This window comes from Solea senegalensis, linkage group LG5 (assembly GCF_019176455.1).
Source record: "Solea senegalensis isolate Sse05_10M linkage group LG5, IFAPA_SoseM_1, whole genome shotgun sequence".
In the NCBI taxonomy this organism is placed as follows: Eukaryota; Metazoa; Chordata; class Actinopteri; order Pleuronectiformes; family Soleidae; genus Solea; species Solea senegalensis.
The window spans coordinates 4,117,008-4,140,296 of record NC_058025.1 but is presented as its reverse complement, the minus strand read 5'-3'; the positions used below and the strand labels follow the sequence as shown (position 1 = coordinate 4,140,296).

The window sequence follows — 23,289 nt, the reverse complement described above, 5'->3', positions numbered from 1 at the left end:
GTAGTATTTTGCAATAACCTTGGTACTTAGCTGATTAGTTATAGTTTAACTATTTGGTTTGGAGCAATTCCATAATGGATAATGCACAAATAACTGCTTGATATTTGACAATCATGCCTTAAAAATCTTGGCTAGAAAACAAATAAGGTACCACCATTGTCACATAACTAACTAAATACAAGATTTTCACTATTACTTGCATGTATATGCATTTTTTTATTTTAAATGCCCTCATTTTGAGTCACAGTTTACAGATTGAATCTTAATAAACTTACAGTAACTACATCAAACAGCTACTATTGCACCCCAGGCAGGTAGAGTGTACTCAGGCAAGAGAAAGCTGATTGTCTATGCTGGAGTTATTGAGGTTTTTGATGGTTTGTTTAATCCAATAAAGCAAACAAACAAATCCATTGTCTCTACTGCTAATAAACTCATGAAAAAGTAAACCTTTTAAGGAAAGCAATTTTATCAAAAACATAACTGTAATGCAAACAAAAAAACTATAATAAATAAACTAATCTATTAACTACCTAATTTACCACTAAGAAAAGTAATAAATAGCTCAGACAGTTGGCTTTTTTTGTAAAAGGAGCAAAAATCTTGGAATTTTGCTACCTGACAACTATTAGCAGTGTCCATGTTATTGTATCTATCCCTATAATAAATAGAATAGGGCCTAGATTTCCATTCACGTTCACTTTCATTCTCTTCTTGTTTGATGGTTTTCTGTGTTTCCTTATGTTTCAGAGCTGTGTCCGGACGACAGAGAGAAAACTGAGTGAGCGGCAAAAACAAGACAAGAGATCTTTGTATTAATCAACATCATGTATCATGTAACATTTTGACCGAATCTTATATTACATTTTTGCTAGATTTACACATTTTACACAACTAACAAAAACCTATTAAACAGCTTTTTTATGTATCAAATGTAATATTTGACACATTAAAATTCCCAAAAAAAAATCTATATTACACATTGAATATGTTTTGCTTTGCTGGATGTGAAGTTATTATCTTATTGTTTAACACCATGGTTCTCAAACTCAGCTAGTCATTTGTATGTTCCTTAAGCTCCTGAACGCACCAGGATGACGTATACCAAAATAAGTGGAGTAGACGCGCACTTGTTTTTTAAACGTAGATGGCGCGAGCGTTACTTTCGCAACGGCAGGCGATGACTGGGCAGGTTTTAGCATTAGCCGAGACAAATACAGCGCTAATGTGAAATTATTTTCTATCTGTTGGAAGAAATAAATGCCCTGCAGTCTCCCGCTGAACACGCCGAGTGTTCGTATGTTCTTCACCCGTTTTGTAAAAGTTAGAGACTCAGCCCGAAGCAGCAACTACAGGTTCTGTCGTGGAAGAAAAAGTCTCTCCCCCGTGATTCCCGACCACGGTCTGTAAGCGGAACAGGTAACAACAGCTAACACAAACAAAAACACCGTCACTTTTGGTGAAACAAAACCAGACTTTTGAAAGTTGAACTTCCTCCACTGTGACTGCATGATGCTCCTGCTGTGTGTGTGTGTGTGTGACAGGAGCTATAGCCCCGCCCCCTGCACCGTAGTCATACTGTAATTATTAGATGCTGAAGTCATTTTTATGAGACACTAAGTCATTTTCATAAGATTCTACGTCATAATTACTAGATGCTAAGTCAATTGTATGAGATGCTAAGTCATAATTTTTGAATAGCATCTCATAATTATGAGATTCTAAATCAATGATTCTAAGTCATAGTAGAGATGCTAAGTCATTAGCATGAAATAGTATCACATAATTGTGAGATGCTATGTTATAATAACGACATGCTATTTAAAAATGATGACTGAGCAATATCATAATTATGAGGTATTATGTCACCTGTATGATATTGTCACAATTATGAGATGCTAAGTCATAATTAATTTGAAATAAGATATCATTATTATGACACAGCATCTGATAATTATCAGATAGTAAGTTAGAATTATGATAAAATATCTCATCATCTATTCAATACTGTCTCATACTTATGACCTTCTTTCTCATAATAATGACTTACTGATATATATTTTTATTTTTCAAGGGGCTACCGTAGGAATTTAACCCCTAACCAACATTTATTGTTTTTTAGATATTCCTTGAAATTAATTATCGTAGTTAAGTTTTGTTAAAAAGAAAATATGTTTGATATCGGATAGGGCAATCCCTAATTTCAAAACTTTTCCAAGAATGTCATGACCGTGGGAACCCTTTATTTATTTGAACATTAAAAAAAAACCTGGAGCTTGAACATATTGTAGTTGTAGTAATAAACTGTCACCAGAAGATGGCAGCCAACTATTGCTCACAACCCCTAAAGGAAAGGACAGGATAAGCCCCGCCCTCAGTGCGAGCCGAGACATCAAGCAGCAGGAAAGAGTGATTTTCTAAACTGAGGCGGTGATGTTTCGTAGGTGAAACAACCGCGAACGAGTGACAGGACTTGGGGCTTTGTATTGAGTAAAAAAAACACCCTTGTCGACGGTGTGTAGACTTTGACTGAGTCGGTCCTCGTTCATTCGGGAAACATTCAGGTACGACAGTTGAGGAGGCTGAGGTTCTGGACCCGAGGACGAGCAGCAGCAGCAGCAGCGACAGCAGCTAAGTCACAGCTGCGGTGTCGAGAGGGAAATCAACACTCACACTAGCATCGCTAAGAAACGAGACAGACACCGAACAATCGGGGGAAAATTTGACTGAGGATCTACTTGACCGTCTTTGTTGGCGTCGAGAAGAACACAAGTTAGTTGTCGGTGCAAAATCCGGAACCTGTTATTGGACCACGTCGACGTTGTCACTGTAAAAACAAGAGGAATAAACATAAAACAAGCGTCCAGTCGCCGTCCAGGTAATGTCAGTATTATTTTATTATTAGAGTACTATACATAGCTGTGACGATTAATCGAATTTTAATTGTCGACTAAATTAATCGCCAAATATTTTAATAGTAAGTTAACCAGTTTGAGTTTTGTTTTTTGTTCTAGTTTTCAGCTTCTTAAATGTGAACAGTTACTAGTTCATTTGCTTGTCTGATTTTTTTTTAAAGCAGAAACAAGTATTTTGTTTGAGGGATATATGACATTTTAGAAATTTAAAGGAATATTTTTACCCCTCTTTATCCCTCGCCATTTCATAGAATCAACTAATTGATTATTCAAATTGACTGATATATTTTTAAATTATAGACACAAAGGTGTCTGTTTGAAGAAGAAAAAACGATGTAAAATGTTTGCCCTGTAGAGAAAACAAGACATTTTAGGACATGTTTGAGTTTTGGGAATTGTTGAGTGACATTTATTTTTTTTACATTTTGTGACATTTTCTGACTCAAATAACTAATTGAATAATTAATGCTGAACGTAATTCAAGGCAGTGGGAAGAGAACTTGACTTGCGACCAAAGGGTTGTCGGTTTGAGTACCCTTGAGCAAGGTACCCAGTCCTCATTGTTAATTGGACACACTTAATTGACCCCGAGCCAGGAGGGCCACATCCAGTATACTCTTGAGTGCCAGCCCCAAGCCCAGATAAATGGGAAGATTCAATCAGGCTTCTGACTTAAAAAACCTCCGCCAAATCAATTATGCAGATCATCCGCTGTGGCGACCCCTAGAGAGGGACAAGCTGAAAAAACAATACTAAAAATAATAACTTGTTGCAACACTGCCACACCTCCACACTTAATAGTGACACAGGTTAATTGGCACATCCCCTTTTTTTTACACACAGATATGTGTCTACAGCACCTCTGGAAATAAATGCAACACACATTCACACAGCTTAACTAGGATCATTGGAAACACAACTGCTGCCTCCACCACCATTTTATAATAAATCGCTGCAGGGCTCCATAGTGGCTGCCCTGCTGGGGGATTATGGACTATTTTGGGGGATATAGGAAGCAAAGAGCCTCCAGTGTGAGTTTTGGTTCTGCCTGATCCTTTTGGGAGGTCACAGCATCCTCAGAATTATAATATTACACAGTTTTCCCCCGCGATAGTCTCTGGTGCAGCTTGTTGTTTATTTGAATCACACAGGTAGTGAAGTTGAATTAAAGTCATCAAGGTGCCAGGTGTGATTTGTGACTTTAATTAAACTATAAGTCTGACTGCTGCCAAACAAGTTTCCTTATTTAACTACATCACAAAGATGGTAGATGAATTGAAAACATGTTTAAATACCTGAATGAAACTTGACATTGAGAATCATAAGTTTAGTCAGTCAGTCAGAGTGGAGAAAACAATGCATACTTATTTGAGGATATATTCATATTTGCATACATGCAAAGTCGTAACAGGAAGGTGCTAATGTCTTTTTCATGGCGCCTTCATTGGCAATATAGATCTCTGTAAATGGTCACAACCTGACATTATGATCCGTTTCTCTCGATCCAAAATGGAGTCCAACTACAAAGCATCCACAGCATCTGACTGCAATTCAAAAACCCCTGGGATATACAAAACCTGACGAGAACAGAACTTTTCCTGTACAATCTTTTTATTTTTTGTTCTTGGATGTTTTCAGTAAATGTGGCATCATTTCAAGAAATGTCTCCATACACACTAAACACCACAAAACAACTCCAACTGCTGTACACATGCCCGACGAGGGCTATAGACAGTCATCAATTGACCACCTGCCGACCCTTGAGGCGGTGTTAATGGTTATGAGGTTGCCATAGATGGCATCCAGTTGCAGGGTGAAACAGCCTTTTAAGTCAACAACCCTGTCTGAGAGGTTGTGCAGCCAGGAGACAGACAAGAAACAGTCAAACCTGGGGTCAGGAGGTCTATATCTTTTTTATATATACACCTCGCTGAGGTGAGCCATGCATTGAAAAATATCAATCTGTCTTTAGCTTCCAGTTCTGGAACCCCCCCTTATTTGTCCATGTAACAAAGACAAATGTTAATATTCTTGCAGATAACATCATTTATTAGCAGTTTGTCACTAATTTGTTCTTGTGGTTTCCTTGTGATCAGTCTGCAGGGGATGCAGTGACAAATTAGTCTCTCAGTCATTTAAGACACTACAGATGCTTTTTTTTTTGAATCAGTTTTTGGTTGCGTTTCCGTCAGAGTACAGTTCAGTTTGGTGCAGTTCGAAATGGTAAAGCCTTGGGTCAAGGTTGTGTTTCGATTGAGAACACTACCTTGGGTGGGGAGGGGTGACCACATAGCGTGACGTTGTATCGTTTGCGACACAACAGACAACAACTCAACAGAAAAATTGGAGGACATCCAGCAGCTCTTTTTTCCTGCTTGGTTTATGGCTGTTTATCTCAACAAGACATCAATCTCTGCGGGTGTTTCCTTGACTTCCATGGAATATTTACACCAATCACAATGGAGTGACGTTTTTCTGTTGCCCAATCATCTGACTCATGGGTGACAGTACCCTGATCATACCATACCATTTAACTCTGGTACCCGAAGGGAAGGGTACCAAACAATGGAACGGTTGGGGCCAGTTATTTTAGTAGTCTTCCTAATGGAAATGCCAAAAAATACGTACTGGACTGTTCTAAACTTAACCGTTCCACTCTTTAGTTTCTCATTCTTAGCTCTGTTCATGTTGTTTCCGTTTTAACCACTCTCCCTTTCCTGTTGCAGTTTTTTGAGGATGAATCACTTATCGCTCAGTGAGCTATGCTGCCTGTTCTGCTGTCCACCATGTCCGAGTAAGATTGCCTCCAAGCTGGCCTTCCTGCCCCCAGAGCCCACCTACAGCCTCATGTGCGATGACAGCGGCAGCCGGTGGACGCTGCACCTCTCGGAGCGAGCCGACTGGCAGTACTCGGCCCGGGAGAAGGAGGCCATCGAGTGTTTTATGACGCGCACTTCAAGAGGGAACCGCATTGCCTGCATGTTTGTCCGCTGCTCACCCAGTGCCCGTTACACGTTACTGTTCTCCCACGGAAACGCAGTGGACTTGGGTCAGATGAGCAGCTTCTACATTGGCCTGGGGTCACGGATCAACTGCAACGTCTTCTCGTACGACTACTCGGGCTATGGCGCCAGTTCCGGGAAACCCTCGGAGAAGAACCTATACGCTGATGTCGACGCAGCCTGGCAGGCCCTTCGGTCAAGGTAAGGAGAGATGATGATGATGATGATGGATGAAGAACAGATTTGTGGGGGGGGGGACGTATACAAGACTGGAAGTTGTGATAAATGCTGAATAGCACACAGACACTGTGTGCTATTTTAAACAGGACAGGAGTGAATACATAAGCCTCACAAATGTGGTTTCGCTGCACCAGAGCACTGACCGCATTTATTCCTGGAACTAAAATAAACTCATGTGATAAAGTAGATGATGCTGAAACCACTGCATGGTTTTAACTTGAGTGCAAAAAATGTGTCAGTGCTTGGATGGTAAAGGTGCCGTGTGTAATTGTAGCTATTGGGCATGAGCATTTAAGGCTGATTCTCTCCTCAGCATTTGTTTGCTTAGTTTCAGAGAGTATTACTAAGAAAATACAATAAAGTTGAAAATTGTGTGTTTTGTTTGGAGCTTTGTAAGAACGAATCAGAAAGAGAAAGTGGATCAGTGTGTGGTCATCACCTGATCTGATCTAGAAACCCAACATTTTCTGCTTCCTCTGAACACAGTTTATGGCAGTTTCTGTGGTTTTTGAATTGAATAATGTTATATTGGTTTTAGTAGTTATTCTTATAAACTGGATACATGTTTTTATCTTCATTTGTTATTCTAACTAATTAATCAGCTCCTTAAATAACTGAATAATTATGGTTAGCAGACAAAGCAAGACATTTGAGAACATCATGATTTCCAGGTTTGGTTATCCAACATCAACATTTTCTGACATTTACAGACCAAACAATGATTGGATTAATCGAGAAAATAATCAACAGATGAATTACTTATTAAAATAATACATATTTGTATATTATTTATTTTCCATTCCTCAACTGTCATCGGTAGTATATACAAGTATGCACATGTGTAGAACAAATCGTGTTTCTGGTACAGATTAGGTAGCAGCATGCATCGTTGTTTCGTGCATGCTCGTCTCTACAGAAATGTAGTCCCCGAGATTTCAAATGAAAACAGAGCCAGCAGTGTTTTTAATCTTCTCAGTTTTTGCAACTTCAAAATGTTGAATCAGTGTCAACAGCAAGGCAGATTTTTTGCTGTTTAAAATTAAAAAGGGAGTCGTCATCGATTGGCTGTCACTCTCCTCGTGCATGAGGCTGTACAGTAGGTGGACTCTGTGGGCAGGAGGGCCAGCCTTGAGTCAGTCTTACTCAGACATGGTGGACAGCAGAACACGCAGCCCAACTCACTGAGGAATAACTGAAGAAACTTTGTCAAGAGAGAGGGCACGGCCAAAACGGGAACAGATACAAAGATCAGAACCTGGAATGAGAAACTGAAACAGACTTAATCTCCTTAAAACAAAAGCATCCGTGGTATGTTTGTCACAGTGTCTCCTGAACAGTGGAGCAGGAGCTCATGAGTGGAGACATGATATGATATTCTTGTAGGCGATAATAGGGAGTGTGGTTTCTATGATTTAACTTCTTTGTGGGTGTGAGTGGGAGCTGTGCTGCATGTCTATTTATACACAGATTATCAATTCACTGATGATCTGCCTTGATTGAGCGTCTGTTGATTGGCACAGTCTGTAATGTGTTTTGATCAGTATCTGCTTAAACGTGCTTGTTCTGTATCTGCATTATTCTATTTCATACAAAATCCTCAATATTTTTTAGTATCTATGGCCAAGAGTCAATGTTTCTCATACTTTTTGGACGGAGAACCACTTTTTAAAGGTGACAAACCATCATGACTAAGCCCAAAATATGACTATTTTTACTGCCATTATTCTGTAACGATTAATTGATAATCACTGAATTTATAAATTAGTCACCAACTATTTTATCAATCGATTAATAGTTCTGAGTGTTTTTTTCTCATAATTAAAACAAACATTTAGATTCTTCAGCTTCTTTAATCTAAATATGTTGATGGTTTCTTTGCTCCATGTAGCAAATAAATCATTCAACAATTAATCATTTTGTTTTATTGACCAAATAAGACACTAGAACATCATTGTTTCGAGGTTTGGGTGAACACACCTCAAATTTCTGACATTTTATGGACCAAACCAACTAATTAATTAATTGAGAAAATAACCGTGCTGTTGTTTTGTATTGATAAACTAGCCATTTTCAAGAAATCTTTTTTTATTTTTTTCATGTCAAGATTATGAAGTCATCAAGATTTAATAAAGCTCAAGTGAAAATATTGAGCGGAATTATTTTGCGACCTAAAAGTTATCTTACAAACTGCTGGCTAAGAGAAATTGGCTGCTATTTACTTCACGATAGTGCATTAGTTATAAAAAATAAATTTACATTTAAGACTATGGTGGAAACCGTTTGTAAACACAATTTCTCATCCCAAGTCTCTTCCTCCAGATAAGGCTTTCCTCAGTGTTGTCAGTGTTCAGCTGTGTGACCCCAGTGTCCCTCACTTCCTGGTTGAAGAACCTCTGCTTATTGTCTTCCACCCTCTCGTCATCTCCTTCTTTTGTCCTTAAGTAAAACTGCAGACGTGACATTCACTTTGCAGCCCCATAAGCATGCACTCCATGCAGGTGCTTTTGACACACACACACACACACACACACACACACACACACCTGCGCTGATCAAGATCAGGATGTGGAGGAAAAGTCGGAGTATAGTGTGTATCTGTCCTATGTGGATGAGAGAAAGAGAGAGAGGAATAAAGGTTAATTCAGTAGGGCAGTGGGTTGCTTGTGTGTACTTCCTGCTGGAAGACAAACAGATGACTAAGGGAGGACAGGAAGAATGGCTGACCAGAAAGAAAAAAAAAAAGGCGTAGTAGAAAAGAGAGAGAATGCAAAGTAGCTCAAACATAACGTGACAAAACTAAGCTTCTCGTGTGCTCCTATGGGTGTTTGTTCCTTCTGTGGTCAATGCAGACATTTCAAAGTACTGATGGTTAACTGGTAACTAGCATTTGTTACTGAATAGGACTAGGGATATGACCACTTTTTCTGATACGGATGTCACAAACTCGAGTATCTACTGAGTGCTAGTTTCAAATACTCTTCTCCCTTAAAGAAGTAACAAACAGACTACAACATGACTCAGCTAAGATGCTGTTGCAGATTTTGATCTACATCTTTATAGTCTGTGCATAGTGAATCATGCGATATGTAGGGATAACATGTTTAAAATGATGATCTTTTTGCAGATCTGTGAGAAATAAAGAGGTTTTCTTCACACAATATTCTGCAGTTTTGATTACAGACGTTCAGTTTAAATGACTAATAATATACAGATGGCTAAAAAAAAAATAACAGAACCCAACCAAAAGCTGATTACAATTTCAAAATAAGAAAGAACCATTTAAGCTCCCTCTGTTCTGTGTGTGTTTTTCCTTGTCTGTATAATTTATTCCTTTAATCACGGTGAATAGAGAAGGTGCATCGAAATATGCCTCTGAATAATTCACTGTTTATGTACATAGGCCTTAAATTACATTAATTACCATTGGCTACGGCTGCCAAATTCAAGTACTAGTCTTGTATTGACTATGGTTTAATACTGTAGCTACTTACTATTGGTTTTTCTTTTACATTCAACAGTATCCACCACTTAGCAGAATTCAAAAGAGTTGGCTTTCTGTTTCCAATGACCTTGAAATAAGGAAGCTGGCAAGTAAAACAGGAAACCTTTGATTTAAAGGTTCTATACACAGGAAATTGGCCAATGCCGTGACGAAGAGCAAGCCTTTCTGGTGGCCAGTCTGTCTCTGTGTGCACACACGCATGTGTGAACGTGGAATAATCAAATGGAGTAATTCACTTTAATGTTGAAACCCCTCTAAACACTGGTGTTTTCAATTTGTTGTGTTTCATTAATAACAGGACTGTTGCACAAATGTTAAATGTGAGGGGAATATGAAATAGAACATGAGCATAAGAAAGGCTTTCTGGTCAGCTCTTTAATATTATACTCTTATACACTATTATACTATACATACAGTAGCACCAAACTTAACAGCTTTATTCCTGTTTTCCAGCTAACTTGTTTGTCTTGATACACCATGGACTCTACTGTTCCCACATGTAGTCATGAACAGCTATTCTATTCTATTCTATTATGAACAGAGCAAAAACACAACCCATTATATAATTACATTTGGTGATTTGTGTGTGGAGCAGAATGTGGCTGTCAATTCTCTGACATGAATGCAAAAGTTAATCTTACAATGGAAGCTCATTTGTGTAGTGTTGGAGGAGAATTTGCCTGGTACGACCGGTCTTCCTATTACACAACGTGTGAAGACTGGAGTTGTTTTCATTTAAAAAGCCAGTTACAAACACTTGCGTCACATGGCCCTCCATATCATATGACCGCATGTTAATCAGGGGAAGAAAGTTCCCCCGATTAAATCCGATCGGACGTACATTTGTTCCTGTAAGTTAACAGGAACAAGGAAATCTAGATATTCAAGATGTAGTCCAGTGGTTAACAGTCACACAGCCTGACTGACTTCCCCCTGGCTCTCAGTCAAGACAAGTTAAACACATATACAGTAAATGCTGAGCTTGGGCTTTGGTTTTTTTGTTTAGTTTTTTTGAATCAGCTGCACTTTGTTATGCATCTTTAAAGTAGTAATTATGCTGTCTGTGTGCACAGATGCAGACCGTGTGGAATAAGGTGTTAGATCTCAGTAAAGTACGGGCCACTCTGTGTTAATTTGTCTCACTGAAGTCGGTTTTTGTGTCACAAAGGACAGTGTGTGTTTTTAAAAGAGAAGAAATGCAAAATATTGACTGGAATTTGTGTGATTTCCTTTTGTATTTGAAAGATAAACAAAGCTTCTCAAACTCAAATGGCCTGTGTGCCACGTTTTTTGGGGAAAAGGCATCTGTTTAGCATCTGTTTAAGCAATATGAGCTTAAAATTATTTTCTCATAAAGCAATGACAATTATGTTCTGATGATATTTCACAGAATTTCAAAATAAAAGCATTTGTGTTGAGAACTCAATACATTTGGAGCTTAAGAAATTTCACCGTTCAGCTACGTTATCTAATTTGACTGCTTTGACAGCCTTATTGCCTGTTTTCCTAACAGCCCTAGTGTATATCATAGAGTTTCTGCCTTTTTGACTCCGCTGTGTGCTGTTTTAACATTTGTGTCAGATTCATAATTGACTGCCTCCTATGAAAGACAACCCAGCCGTTTGACCCAGCATGAACATGAATCAACTAGACTGTGTTTATCACATCAAAAGGTCTCTCTCTCTCTCTCACTCTCACTCTCTCACTCTCTGAGTACAACCACTAAAAATAGGATTTAATGCCATTCCCATCACCAGTTGTTCTTCTGCCCTGTGTGTTTTGGCCGGGTTCAGAAAATAGATTTTCTCATATTGATCCTCACTTAAAAGCTCCGATATCGATTTATAAAATCCTTGGGTCAATTTTTTAATATATGCCATTTCCTGTATCCTCCGCTCAAATCTCCTGTGAAAATTGTGGTCATGTGTAGAGGAAGAACGATTAAATGGTTGGGCCTTGTTTGTGTTCTTCATTGTCACCGCTAAACAACTCGCCAACGTTGTTAAGCTCACAGTGACCTCTGCTGGACTTGGTGATTACTCTAAACTGTCTGGTGGGCTTCAAGGTTGTATAATTTGAACTCCACTGGGTTTTTAGGGTTTGAGTTATCACCTGTAAGGCCACACTGTAGTTGGTTTGTGTTTTAACTCATGCACCAGTTAATCTTTAGATATGAACTTTAGAATGAACTTGAATCGGAAATGGAATCCAATTGGGACCTTGTGAATTGGAACCGAATTGGACACGATTTTTAGCATATTTCACTTGGTGGTAAAACAAATGCTTAACCTAATTAATTCTCCCATCAGTAACACTGATCTAGGGTTACCTGTTTTTTTGACCAGTGGGGAATGGGACATCGCTGTCTTTCTCTCCCACTGTTGTACTGTGTCTTTCATTCTGGTTAGTTGACATTTTGAACGCATCCTTTCTTCCTTCATTTTTTGGTTTTCTGTATCATTCGGTTTCTTTTTCATGGTTCAGCAGTCAGCATATTCACCGTCTCCCGAGTGTTGCCACTCTTGTGACGGACAGCTGCTTTCATTTTGCTCCACTGTCGTATGAGAAAACTCAACCATGTCTGCCAATCACTTTGTTAACAGCAGACACACACCCACCCACACATGCACCTTCCCGGGTTCCTTTGTTCTGCCTTGAAGGAGACACTCCTTCACCTGAGCAGGGAGTGGGTCAGATGATTCAGCTGATTTATTTGACAGCAGGTGTACGCCGTCACACACAGCCTCTATTATTGTTCAAAGCATTACTCGGAGGAGAATTTCTCTACTCAACTCACCTGAGGAGAAAAGGAGGAGAAAAAGGTACAGTTCCCTGATTTTGAGTGACTGAGGAAAGCAGTTAGCCCGCCTCCTCCCTCTCTTTATTTCCCTCAGAAATGAAGGCAGGCCAACAGTCAATCCTGCTACTCTCACTCTAATATTGAGCTGTAGCCTAGCAACCAATTTTCCAATAAGCTTTGAGAGCAAGGTCCTCCCCACACGGCTGCCAATAAAAACGAAAAGGGAAAAACTGTCACTTCCTGGTTAGTCCTCTGATTGGTCCAAACCAAATAACAGTTTGTCTTTGTCTTTATTTTGAGTAGAAGTCTGTACACAGAGGGAGGCAACTCGCCATGTACAGTGTGTGTCTGTTTATTTTCCCTCAGTTAAAAATGTCAGAGGGTATTGGTCTGATGTAGTGGGTACACAAAGGCTGCTGTGTCTGTGTGTTTTAAATGAGATGGGTGGAGTGCGATCACTCACCTGACGACTGCTTAGCACAGACCATCAGGGACATACCTGTACACCTGTACATATCAAGACTACGTAAATGACGAGGTAAATTCTCAGTAAAACCAGAGACGGCACTCAGAGTTTCCCACGGTCAGTATGTTTACATGATGGTAGGAAAAAAAAATTGAATTATTGTGTTAGTCCAACTAAAACCAGACTTTTAAAGTGCATGTAAACATGTTAGTCTGACTGAAATTGTAAATCGAATCTCTCAATGACTTACACACCCATTTATAGTTATGCTGTTGGGAGTCACATTACCATTGCATATACTGTATACTTTGACATGGACTCAAACTGGCCTGGGTGCGCTGCACAGTTCCCACCCCTGAGGTTTGATCCACAAATAAAAGAAGAATCTAATACACAAAAGAAGAAGAAAAACACCACCAACAAGAAAAACAGTGAAATCCAGACCAGTGTGTTTTTGAACAGATGAGAAGACCAAATGTGTGCTCTGTCAGATTGAAAAATGAAACGTGTTGAAGTTAATTAATGGTAGAAAGACATGAAATGGCACCAATGGCCAACACTGACGAGCTGAAAGGGGGCATTTGGCCACCTAGTGTATCAGAGGTCAAAGACACCTTTGCACTGAGTTGATACAGATTAAGGATCTGGATTTTATTATGTATAAGATCAATAGATACCAAAATGTCGTCCTTGGGCCATAAACTACACCTCCACAAAATTCCATCCAAATCCATCCATTACATTTCATGATATATATGCTGCTCTAAATTAGAAAAACAAACACGGCCAAACACTTAACCTCTGTCCTTGGCAGAGGTAGAAGAGAATTAAAGGTGCACTGAAGCGTTTCAGTAGAGGATCCTCCTGCTGCATCACAGATGGCAGTCAGATCTGTCAAAACATGCCTGCCCATATGTTTAGGATAACTTAAAATATCTATTAGTCCCTGCTTCACGTACGGGATGAGAATCATTTTGGTCTTCAGGGAGTTAAGAGGTGGACAGCCAAGAGGGAGACGGAATGGGGAGAAAGAGGGAGGATGTGATGCATAATGGATTGGATTTGTGTCAGGAGTCGAAATTGATGAAGGCTTGGGGGAGGGGTGTAACCATGGTGCATGGCGGCTTTGGCTCGTTGAGGTCCATTCAGGCTGAAATGCAATGGAGCAAATTGTTGGCTGTTGTATCAGGGTCAAAGCCCGTCACAGTGTTGTTTTTAACAACCGCGCAGCTGCAGATATCTGCGCTGTGATTGTCCTCCGTAGCACAGCCTTCCCCGACTGTGTCCCCCACAAGACATACACGTTCTATAGGAAATACATAAACGACAATTAGCAAGTCAACAGACGACTCCTGCAAACCTCTGCAACCTCTTGTGCGGATAAAGACAGAATAGGTGGCTAATTGGCTATTGCCAAGCAACTTGAACACAGAGGAAAGCCATGATAAATACTGGTATATAAAAATTGTCAGCCAAAAATATACTAGAGATATGATTTATAGCCTGTATCACCCAGCCCTACTTATTACATTCACATGTAAAGTTGTTCTCTTGGTGCAGCCTTTGCTGTGTTTGTCACACAATGTTGTTTTACCTGATGACTAATCTGTCAAGATAGTTTCAGCTGACTGTTACTCAAGATTTACAGCTCTGTAACATCCATGTGGCCAGTTTGTGTGTGTGTGTGTGTGTGTCGGTGTGTGTGTGTGTGTGTCAAAGGATTGGCGAAGTGGCCTGATGTAGTGAATGACGTAGACTTGATAAGCATCGACACATTTAGATAATTGCTAACAACAGCAACAAGCGGTAATAAAACCAAACCGCACTGAGGACGACACAAGATAAAATGTATCTGTAAACAAAGTGTGTTGAAACGACACAGCCGACAACCCTGACCTTCATGACTCCACCTCAGACTATATCCACACGAGGGATGAGATTATTCACAACAATTCTTTCTACTCCCATGACTACCAAAGTTATGGTGCATCTAGTTTTCTCTACAACACGCTGGACATCTGTGGTGAAATTTACCAGGGTCTTTGAATGCATCTTGTTAGCTGCTCCCGTTCATGTTGTGAACCCTGCATTACTTCAACTTGTTTAGAATATTCTAATATTCAATGAATAATACCATCAAATATTCTAATAGCTTGTTTGCTAGAAATGTCTATTCCTAATCCACACCACTTCTTTTTACTTTACACCGCATAATTCCTGCTGTCCACACTACCCTTGTGTTTGTGAACAGAAACCTTTGAAAACAATGACACAAATACCTGCATTGGTTCCTATCCGCCACAGTTTGACAATCATCCGTGAAAGAGAATGAGGTGCCATCAACACACATTTTCAGTTTCACATCTAATTGTTGTCATACTCTTCACAGAAATTCTTGCTCTTACTTTGTTTCACACCATTGTTGTTTCTCGTTAGTACTGTACTGCTTACTGAAACTAAACTCCAGAAGAGAGGAAAATCAACTTCCTGTTTACACTGATGGTTTTAGTTTGGACGCAGATTACAGCTCATGTGGAGCTGAAATGCTTGCATCAACACAGATACCTGTGAAGTGAAAAGACAGTTATCAAATGAAAACGTAAAGTGCATGTAGCCGTGTTGTTCAGGAAGAAGGTGAAGTTATGACTAATGATCAGGTGGAGTGCAACAGGAGTTAAGTTCAATATGCAAATAGTCTCCGTATACCAAGCACTTTATCCCTGACTTCACCTTATTAAACATTAGTGTGCAGAAAAAAGAAAGAGTTGACACTTATTTATTTCCCTTCTTTCAGGTGTGTACACTGTTTTGGGTGCAAAGTGCATACAGCAATCCACCCTTTTTTCTCCATAGAGAAGGAAATGAATGGTATCGTTGCTAATATTCTGGGTTATTTGATGAATTATGCCAAAATAAACCTTGAACTTCAGACTATTCCTTTTTTGAGCAATGTTAGACTACTTTTTCAAAAACTAAAAGACAAAAATGAATGCGTTCATTCATTTAATACTTACCGTCCTGTTCCACAAACTAAATTGGAGTCTACATTATCAGCGATTAAATGTTTATTGTATTTTAATATCAGGAAGATTACGCTGAATAAATTGTATTGTCGATTATTAATCTATTTCTAAATTAATCATCAACTATTTTAATTATAGATTCATCGTTTTGAGCGGGGGTTTTTTGTCTTCGTAAAACAAACTTTTACTAGATTTTACAGCATTTTAACTGTGAATATTTTCTGGTGTTTTTGCTCTATATGACAAAGAAATCACAAAAGGTCTGCAGATGTTTGGAAGGTGTTGGTTCCCAATAAACCTCTTCTTCACAAAAGTAAATGACTTTTTTGAATACAGTCCATTTTAGAGGAAAAAAACGCCCAAAACAAAACATGAGTATCGTTTTGTTGTCCTTGATTGCTCTCATGACTGCTATGTTACGTCGTACCATAGATAAACCCTTGCAGCTCATAAACTTGCTACATTATTGTAATGTTAGCCAGCCTGTGGAGTTAATGATGCCATTAACAGCACAGTCTGCAAACACTTTTCCCCCGTGCCATACTAGTAGCATTATCACCCCTATTTATACTCCGTTATGGCCAGATGACACACAACAGCTACCAGATTCTGTCTTCTCCTGAGGACTGTTTACAATGTAGACTGTGTCTATTTGTACACATCCTGTCTGAAGTGGACTTGCCTGCACTTAAGATGCACTCAAGTATCGTAACCTTTGTTGTAGTTGGCCTACACTCCTGCAGCCAGTAGGGCAGTAGGGCTCCTGTAGGGCTGCGACTAATGATTATTTTCACAATCAATTAATCAAACAAGACATTTGAGAACATCATCATTTCAAGGTTGACATTTTTTTTTTAACATTTTATGTCAAATCAAACAACTAATTGAGTTATTGAGAAAACAATCAACAGATGAGTCAGTGATGAAAATAAATATAGGGATGCATGATATTGAATAGGAGTGGGGGGAAAAAAATTACGATATTTTTCGTGGAGTATATCGCAATATCATGATATTGTATCGTGATAATATTGTTTTGTGGTGTCTCTGACGATTCCCAACCCTTAATATTGGACCTTTTGTCGGTATGCCAATATACTGTATTTACGTTTTTACCCACGCCCAACTGTAGATTAGATCATTTAGTCTCTTCTGTAGTGAAATTAACATGATAGTTTTCATACTCATGTCGCAGCAGATTTAGATATGCATTTAATTAATTGTAGGCAATAATAAATAATAGCTATAGGGGGTGCCAGCATAGAAATCAAGGCGTTAGCAGCCTTTTCTGCCCACTGTTTTGAGTCATTAGTGATATCTTGGCCCTAGTCCCTAGTAAAATCATGGTGGTCCAAAATAGACACCTCCATAGACTTCACTTGGCTCCTGATATGAATATAAAGGGCTCATTATGGGTTAATAACCAGGTGATTGTACACTTAAATTGCCTAAGCTTTACACACTGGACCTTTACAGCCAATATTGACTAATATATACCCATAATATTGTGCGTCCCCATAAAATAATGGTTAATTGTAGCCTTAATCAAATCAGAATCCAGTTGGACTTGAACAAAGCAGCAGGTAATGTGAACACAGTCCACGTTTCTGCTCCTAATCATAATAATCCGTTACTGCGGGGCTGGGCGGTGCCACACTTTGATATTCACGTGTTGTTTATCAGCGTGTATTTTCGGCACGCAGTGGCAGAGGCTGTAATGTTAAGCCGGTAATGTTCGGTGTCTTCATTGTAATAATAGAGTAGAGCAGGGACGTTGTCGTGCCAGTTGTTGCTGTTTACTATGCTACTACTACTCTCTCCACCAGTGCACACACACACACACACACACAGGCAGGCCGAGACAGTGATGCAGTGTGTTCAGACCAGGCTTCAGCTCGTCAGCTGACTGCTCACTCGTTCACTGTAGTGCGTCACATTCTCTATAATCATCTGTGGAATGTCTTCTCTTCCATTTTTTTTCCTGCTCCTCTTTCGCTCTCTTTCCGCTTCTCCCTCGGCCTCAATCCTATATCTCTTTTTGCTCCATTTCAGCTGGTTTTCCTTTAATTCCCTTCCTCCTTCTCTTCCTCCTCTCTTCTGAATCACGAGACCTCAGTGGCGCTCGTCTGTGCTTGTGAAAGAACAGCAGAAAGTCACTGTATCACACATTAGCGTGCTTGTTTCAGAAGGAGTCCATAATGACTGAGTCGTCACTGCCGCGTGACGTCTCAGCTGATGAGCGTGAGTCATTCTCCGTTAGCACACAGGTGCGTGTTTGCACATGGACCAGCGTGTGCAGCAAATACAGACGATGACGAGTACAGTAGTCAGTGTGAGTACTTTTATGTTTGATGTACAAATACAGAATTTACCTGATGGCCACGCTGACATAAATAAAGCAAGCAAGGGGCCACAACTAAAGAAATAATAATCATTAAATGCATATTTATCTACGACATGTGTAACATTTACATTTTAAATGTAAAAAAAATGCTGTAAAAATAAATACTTGCTAACTGACACATCTTCATATGTACTTCATACTATATCACATTTTGAACCAAAATCAAATCGGCAAGCGTCAACTTGAGGAAACATGTGAGGAAGTCGCGGCCCGGATAAAATTGCTTCACGGGCCACATGTGGCCCCAGGGCCTTATGTTGCCCATGTGTAGTCCAGTGTGTAAAAATGTCAGTGACATTACTTTCATGCGGCAGAAATTGGAGATAAATTAATGGTGTATACATGATGAATTTTTGTTTTTCCATTACTCCAGAATGAAGTTTTATGTTTATATCAGGAGCTGGATGAGCTATTTTGGACCACCATGTAGCCCACAATGGACCAAATAAACATCTTTTTTAAGTTTTGATGCTAAATGAAGGCTACATAGGTTCAACAACCCACTTGTGAAGTGAGGGATGATGGATATTAAGTTGCAGCATGCAAATTCACCAATTCACCAACTTTTTAATGAATGTTTAATACCAGACAAATGCAGATTTCTGTTTTTTGTCAGTCGATCTATTTTTCCAGCTCCCGGAACGGTACACTAAATAAATAAACCTGTGTGTCCTCCCCACAGATACGGCATCCGGCCGGAGAGCGTGATCGTGTACGGCCAGAGCATTGGCACCGTGCCGTCTGTGGACCTGGCGTCTCGCTACGAGAGCGCCGCCGTCGTCCTCCACTCCCCACTCACCTCAGGCATGAGAGTCGCCTTCCCCGACACCAAGAAGACCTACTGCTTTGACGCCTTCCCAAAGTGAGTAACACTCTTATTTACAGTTGATGTCCACTGGAAAGTACACATCCTCCATTTGCCGCCAATGTTTGCCAGTACTCGAACACACACTGTATATGATTAAGGGCTGTCAACAAAACAAACAAATGGATTGTGTGATTTTCACTGTAGCTTTTTATCGTACTTTTGTTTCACAGGATCTTCACTTTTGTGCACTCACACACACAGCATATGCAGTCACTGCATTGTTCTGCAAAAGGACGCAGGAATTAGTAGCGTGTTCACCCCCCGGTCTTGTGTTCCCATCGGTGTCAATCACAGTTGAAGCCAATAAAACCCCCCACGTGTACAGAATGCTGATTAAACTCATTCCCACTGATCAAAAAGAAACATTGAAATCTAGGCGAAAATGACCAGTGGCAGTGAAATATTAGTTTAAACATAAAAACTTTCATGTACAAATCTAAACTAAAGATGAAGAAGGATAACCTAAGCTCATGATGTTAAGTACGCTTGACATCAAAGAATTCAGTTTTGACATAGTCGTCCAGACATAACTGGTCCTGTCATTGTATTAGATCTGGTCACACAGGCCTCCTAAACCACCCCATAATCACCTGTCTTTATGATGTCAATTATTAGTATTAGTTAGGACATTTCTTCAGTCAAACTCCACAATTTGGCATTAAATAGTTAAGTCTTTTCACATGTCGTCATCAATATCTTTGAATTCCCTTTATACTTTGTGCATTTAAATGAGTTAGAAATGTGTCTCAATTGCTCCCTCTGGGGGTCAATATCATTTATTGTGGGTTTTAAACAGGAATAAAGTGGTTATTGTTATAACGGCTTGACACAGGTCTCACTTTTTCTGTGTTTGTATTTGTTACCTTTTTTAGGAGCTTTTCTGGCGCAAACGCTGACTTTGTCAGGACCAGTAGTCCTCATGGAGACCCAAACCGGATCCAAATTAGGCAGAACTTCATTTTTGAGGAACTGGTTAATTAAGGGCTAAGATTTAAATTGTGGCTAGGTTAAGGTTAAGGTTAGAGTTAGACATTACCTGGTTATGGTTACAATTGGTTTGTTTCGGCTGTCCAAATGAATGGAAGTCAATGCAGAGTCCTAACTTCCCCCTCTTTCTTCTCTAAATTCTCTCCTCCTCAAAGCATCGACAAGATTTCCAAGGTGACGTCACCTGTGCTGGTAATCCACGGTACGGAGGACGAGGTCATCGACTTCTCTCACGGCCTGGCGCTGTACGAACGCTGCCAGCGCCCGGTGGAGCCGCTCTGGGTGGAGGGGGCCGGACACAACGACGTCGAGCTCTACGGACAGTACCTGGAGAGACTCAAACAGTTTGTTGCACATGAGCTCGTCAACTTGTAGAGGGGGAGCGAGACACGGAGACGAGGAAGGAGAAGGAGAGAAGGATGTTGGTTTCAGGGGTGGTCTTTTTGTCGTGAAGTGATGCAGGTAGAGGTGTTGTCTGTGTGTGTGTATTACTGACTTTTTTTTACGGTGGCTAGCGTCTCTTTGTCAAACACTTCTCCTCCTGGAGGCTCCAGCTGGGCCGGCCCAAGGTCCTGATGGTACCGTCCACTCCTCCAGCTGCAGCTGTGAACTCACAACTACCCATGACTGTTTTTTTTTGTGCTTTTAGAGATTTCTCCTTATCATGTTTGAAAAAATTGCACATCATGAGTGGAAGAGGAAATAGTCATGTGCACAGACAACATACACCATGTGTACGTGCACTGTGTGTGTGTGTGTGTGTGTCATATTCTTGCTGCCTTTTTGAGGTCCACAGTTTTTACTGAAGACCTCGGATCATATTTTGAGAAACAGTGACCAGAGGTGGACCTCACTCTTACTAATCCAGGTGAACTCATCTGAAATATCGAGGTCAGGTCTGGTTCTAGACAGTGCAGTCACCACTCTCTTTTTTTTTCTTTTTTTTTTTTGAAGGCGGGGGGAGGTGTTTTTGTTTTTTTTGTTTTTTATATAGCATACATGATTTTTGCACGTATCAGCTGTCACTGAAGAACTGTACAAGACATATTATTACCTAGCTGTGCCAGTGTTGCCAAATTGTTTAGTCTGATAAAGTGACTTATAGACACACAGAAGTGTATGTTGTATAATTAATGTCCCGAAAACACCTGCGAAAGCTTCTGTCAGCTGTTTTTCAGCCTCTGATCCTTTTGTTAGCTAGTTACAGCCTTGTTTATACTCGGACCGCCCTGCCCCCTACAGGCAAACGTGCGTCAATACTCTTCAAACCATAGGAAGTCTATGATGACAGTTATGGGTTATTCGATATGGCCTGATTTTTGTTTATTTTTTTTGTCCCTTTTTCTTCCATTTGATGAAAACATAGCTGAAAATAATACCAATAATTGCTTAACTTTTGTAACCAGTCTCTCCAATCTACATTTTACATGTACAGTATACCTAAACATTAAGTACAGTATATGAAACAGATCATCAAAAAAAACAAAAATAAACCTGTGGATGACAAAATAAAGTTTTAGTGATTTACAAAAACTAAATAAAAGGCAAATATCAGTCTACCTCTAGTCAACGACACAACACTCTGCCATATAGTGAATACAGTAGATCAGATACAATGAAACCACCTTTTATTCTCTCATTTTCACCTCAAACATAAATAATAAGCTACATTAAAGCGGTAAAAGAGACGTGTGACGATCAGTGTCTCTTGTGTCTCAACAGTGTTTGACACAGATTATGTGTAACTTCTGCCAAAATATAAGACAGCTCCTTAATGCCTGGTCAGTCATCGCTAAGGGGAAACTTTGTTTACGTCTGTCTATTAGTTGTTGTCGTTAGCACATCCTGTTGTGGGACAAGGGACGACGGCAGAGCCGCCGCTAAAATTCGATAATTCATAGCTAAACACTCTTGGAAACTTCTGCAGACACAGACTGTAAAACATCTTTGGCTGACAACTTACTGGAAATAGGCGGTCTGGCTTATTGAAAACTTGAAAGTGACTGTACATATAGTCAGTTAAGAGTCTCCAAGAGTCCAGAACCCTCTGTTTGTATGTCTGGTCTTATCAGATCTACTTTTAAAGACGCATCTCCACGGCCAGTATTCTTCTTGGATTCTTCTTACAGGCGTGGTGTTATTCAGTGCAACACTCAAGCTGGTTCCCAAACACATTTGTTCGGCCTTCCACTTAACATAATTGTTATTTTGTTTCTGTCCATTTTTTTGAATGTAGAGATTCATTTTGCATCATCAATAAATTTTTTATTGAAGACAATTTATCGATCCATAGCTAAACAAACACTTTTATTTTGAAAATCTATGAAATATCACCACAAATATCATTATTGCTATATATATTATGTATAATGTTCAACTTTTTTTCCATTTATGGGACCCCTGATTTAACCCCATCCTTTCCTAAGTGTGTTGGGAAACTACGGTCGCGCTCCACTCTTTGCTCTCCCACTTGTGGGGTTTGGGCTGCTGTAGAAACACGACAGCACAAGACGGCCGCATTAGTAAAGCACAACCCTCGTCTAAAGTACATATAGACGATGTATTCCAAGGCCACAAAAAAGACATGTTTTTATTTTAAAATTTTAATACACTTAAATGGATGGGTAGTATGTAGTAATGGCGAAAACAAAAAAAAGTCGGAGCAATTACCTTCACTATTTGTAGTATATTAAAAATATACAAAACAAATGTTTAATGATTACTTTTATAAAAACAAATCTTTTCACTTCAATGACTTTTCTAATTTGTGGAGCATTTATTATCACAAGGTGGCAGCAACAGCATGGATTTCTTTCCTGGACTTTATTGTGTTTACGAGGTTTCTTGAAAGTATCTTGAAGCTGCTCCGCTGAGCTCAACACGCTGTAGATTACTTCAGAAGTGATTACATTTCCCCACAGTCTTTAAATGCATCTTCTGAACCCTGTATTCATGTAACTAGATCTCATGCTCTCAGGAGTTAAGAATATTCAAATATTGGACAAAAATCGAATCAATCAAATAATTGAATAGCATTTTTTTGCCTGCAGTGTGTTCAGTCTCTTTGAATAAACAACCCTCG

At 39.6% G+C, this 23,289-nt stretch overlaps 1 protein-coding gene across 3 annotated transcripts; it reads left to right on the top strand.

Moving 5' to 3' along the window:
* The first annotated feature begins 1,353 nt into the window (after positions 1 to 1,353).
* Positions 1,354 to 20,848, top strand: abhd17b (abhydrolase domain containing 17B, depalmitoylase). 3 transcript variants are annotated; one of them, XM_044026934.1, is made up of 4 exons: positions 1,354 to 1,419; positions 5,642 to 6,118; positions 19,035 to 19,214; positions 20,363 to 20,848. In XM_044026934.1, the coding sequence occupies exons 2-4, from the start codon at positions 5,652 to 5,654 to the stop codon at positions 20,580 to 20,582; spliced, it is 867 nt and encodes a 288-aa protein (XP_043882869.1). In that variant the 5' UTR covers positions 1,354 to 1,419; positions 5,642 to 5,651; the 3' UTR covers positions 20,583 to 20,848. The 3 variants fall into 3 exon arrangements, with proteins under 3 accessions (XP_043882869.1, XP_043882867.1, XP_043882868.1); XM_044026932.1 differs by lacking the exon at positions 1,354 to 1,419 and adding an exon at positions 2,389 to 2,878; XM_044026933.1 differs by lacking the exon at positions 1,354 to 1,419 and adding an exon at positions 2,389 to 2,883.
* Positions 20,849 to 23,289: the final 2,441 nt, after the last annotated feature.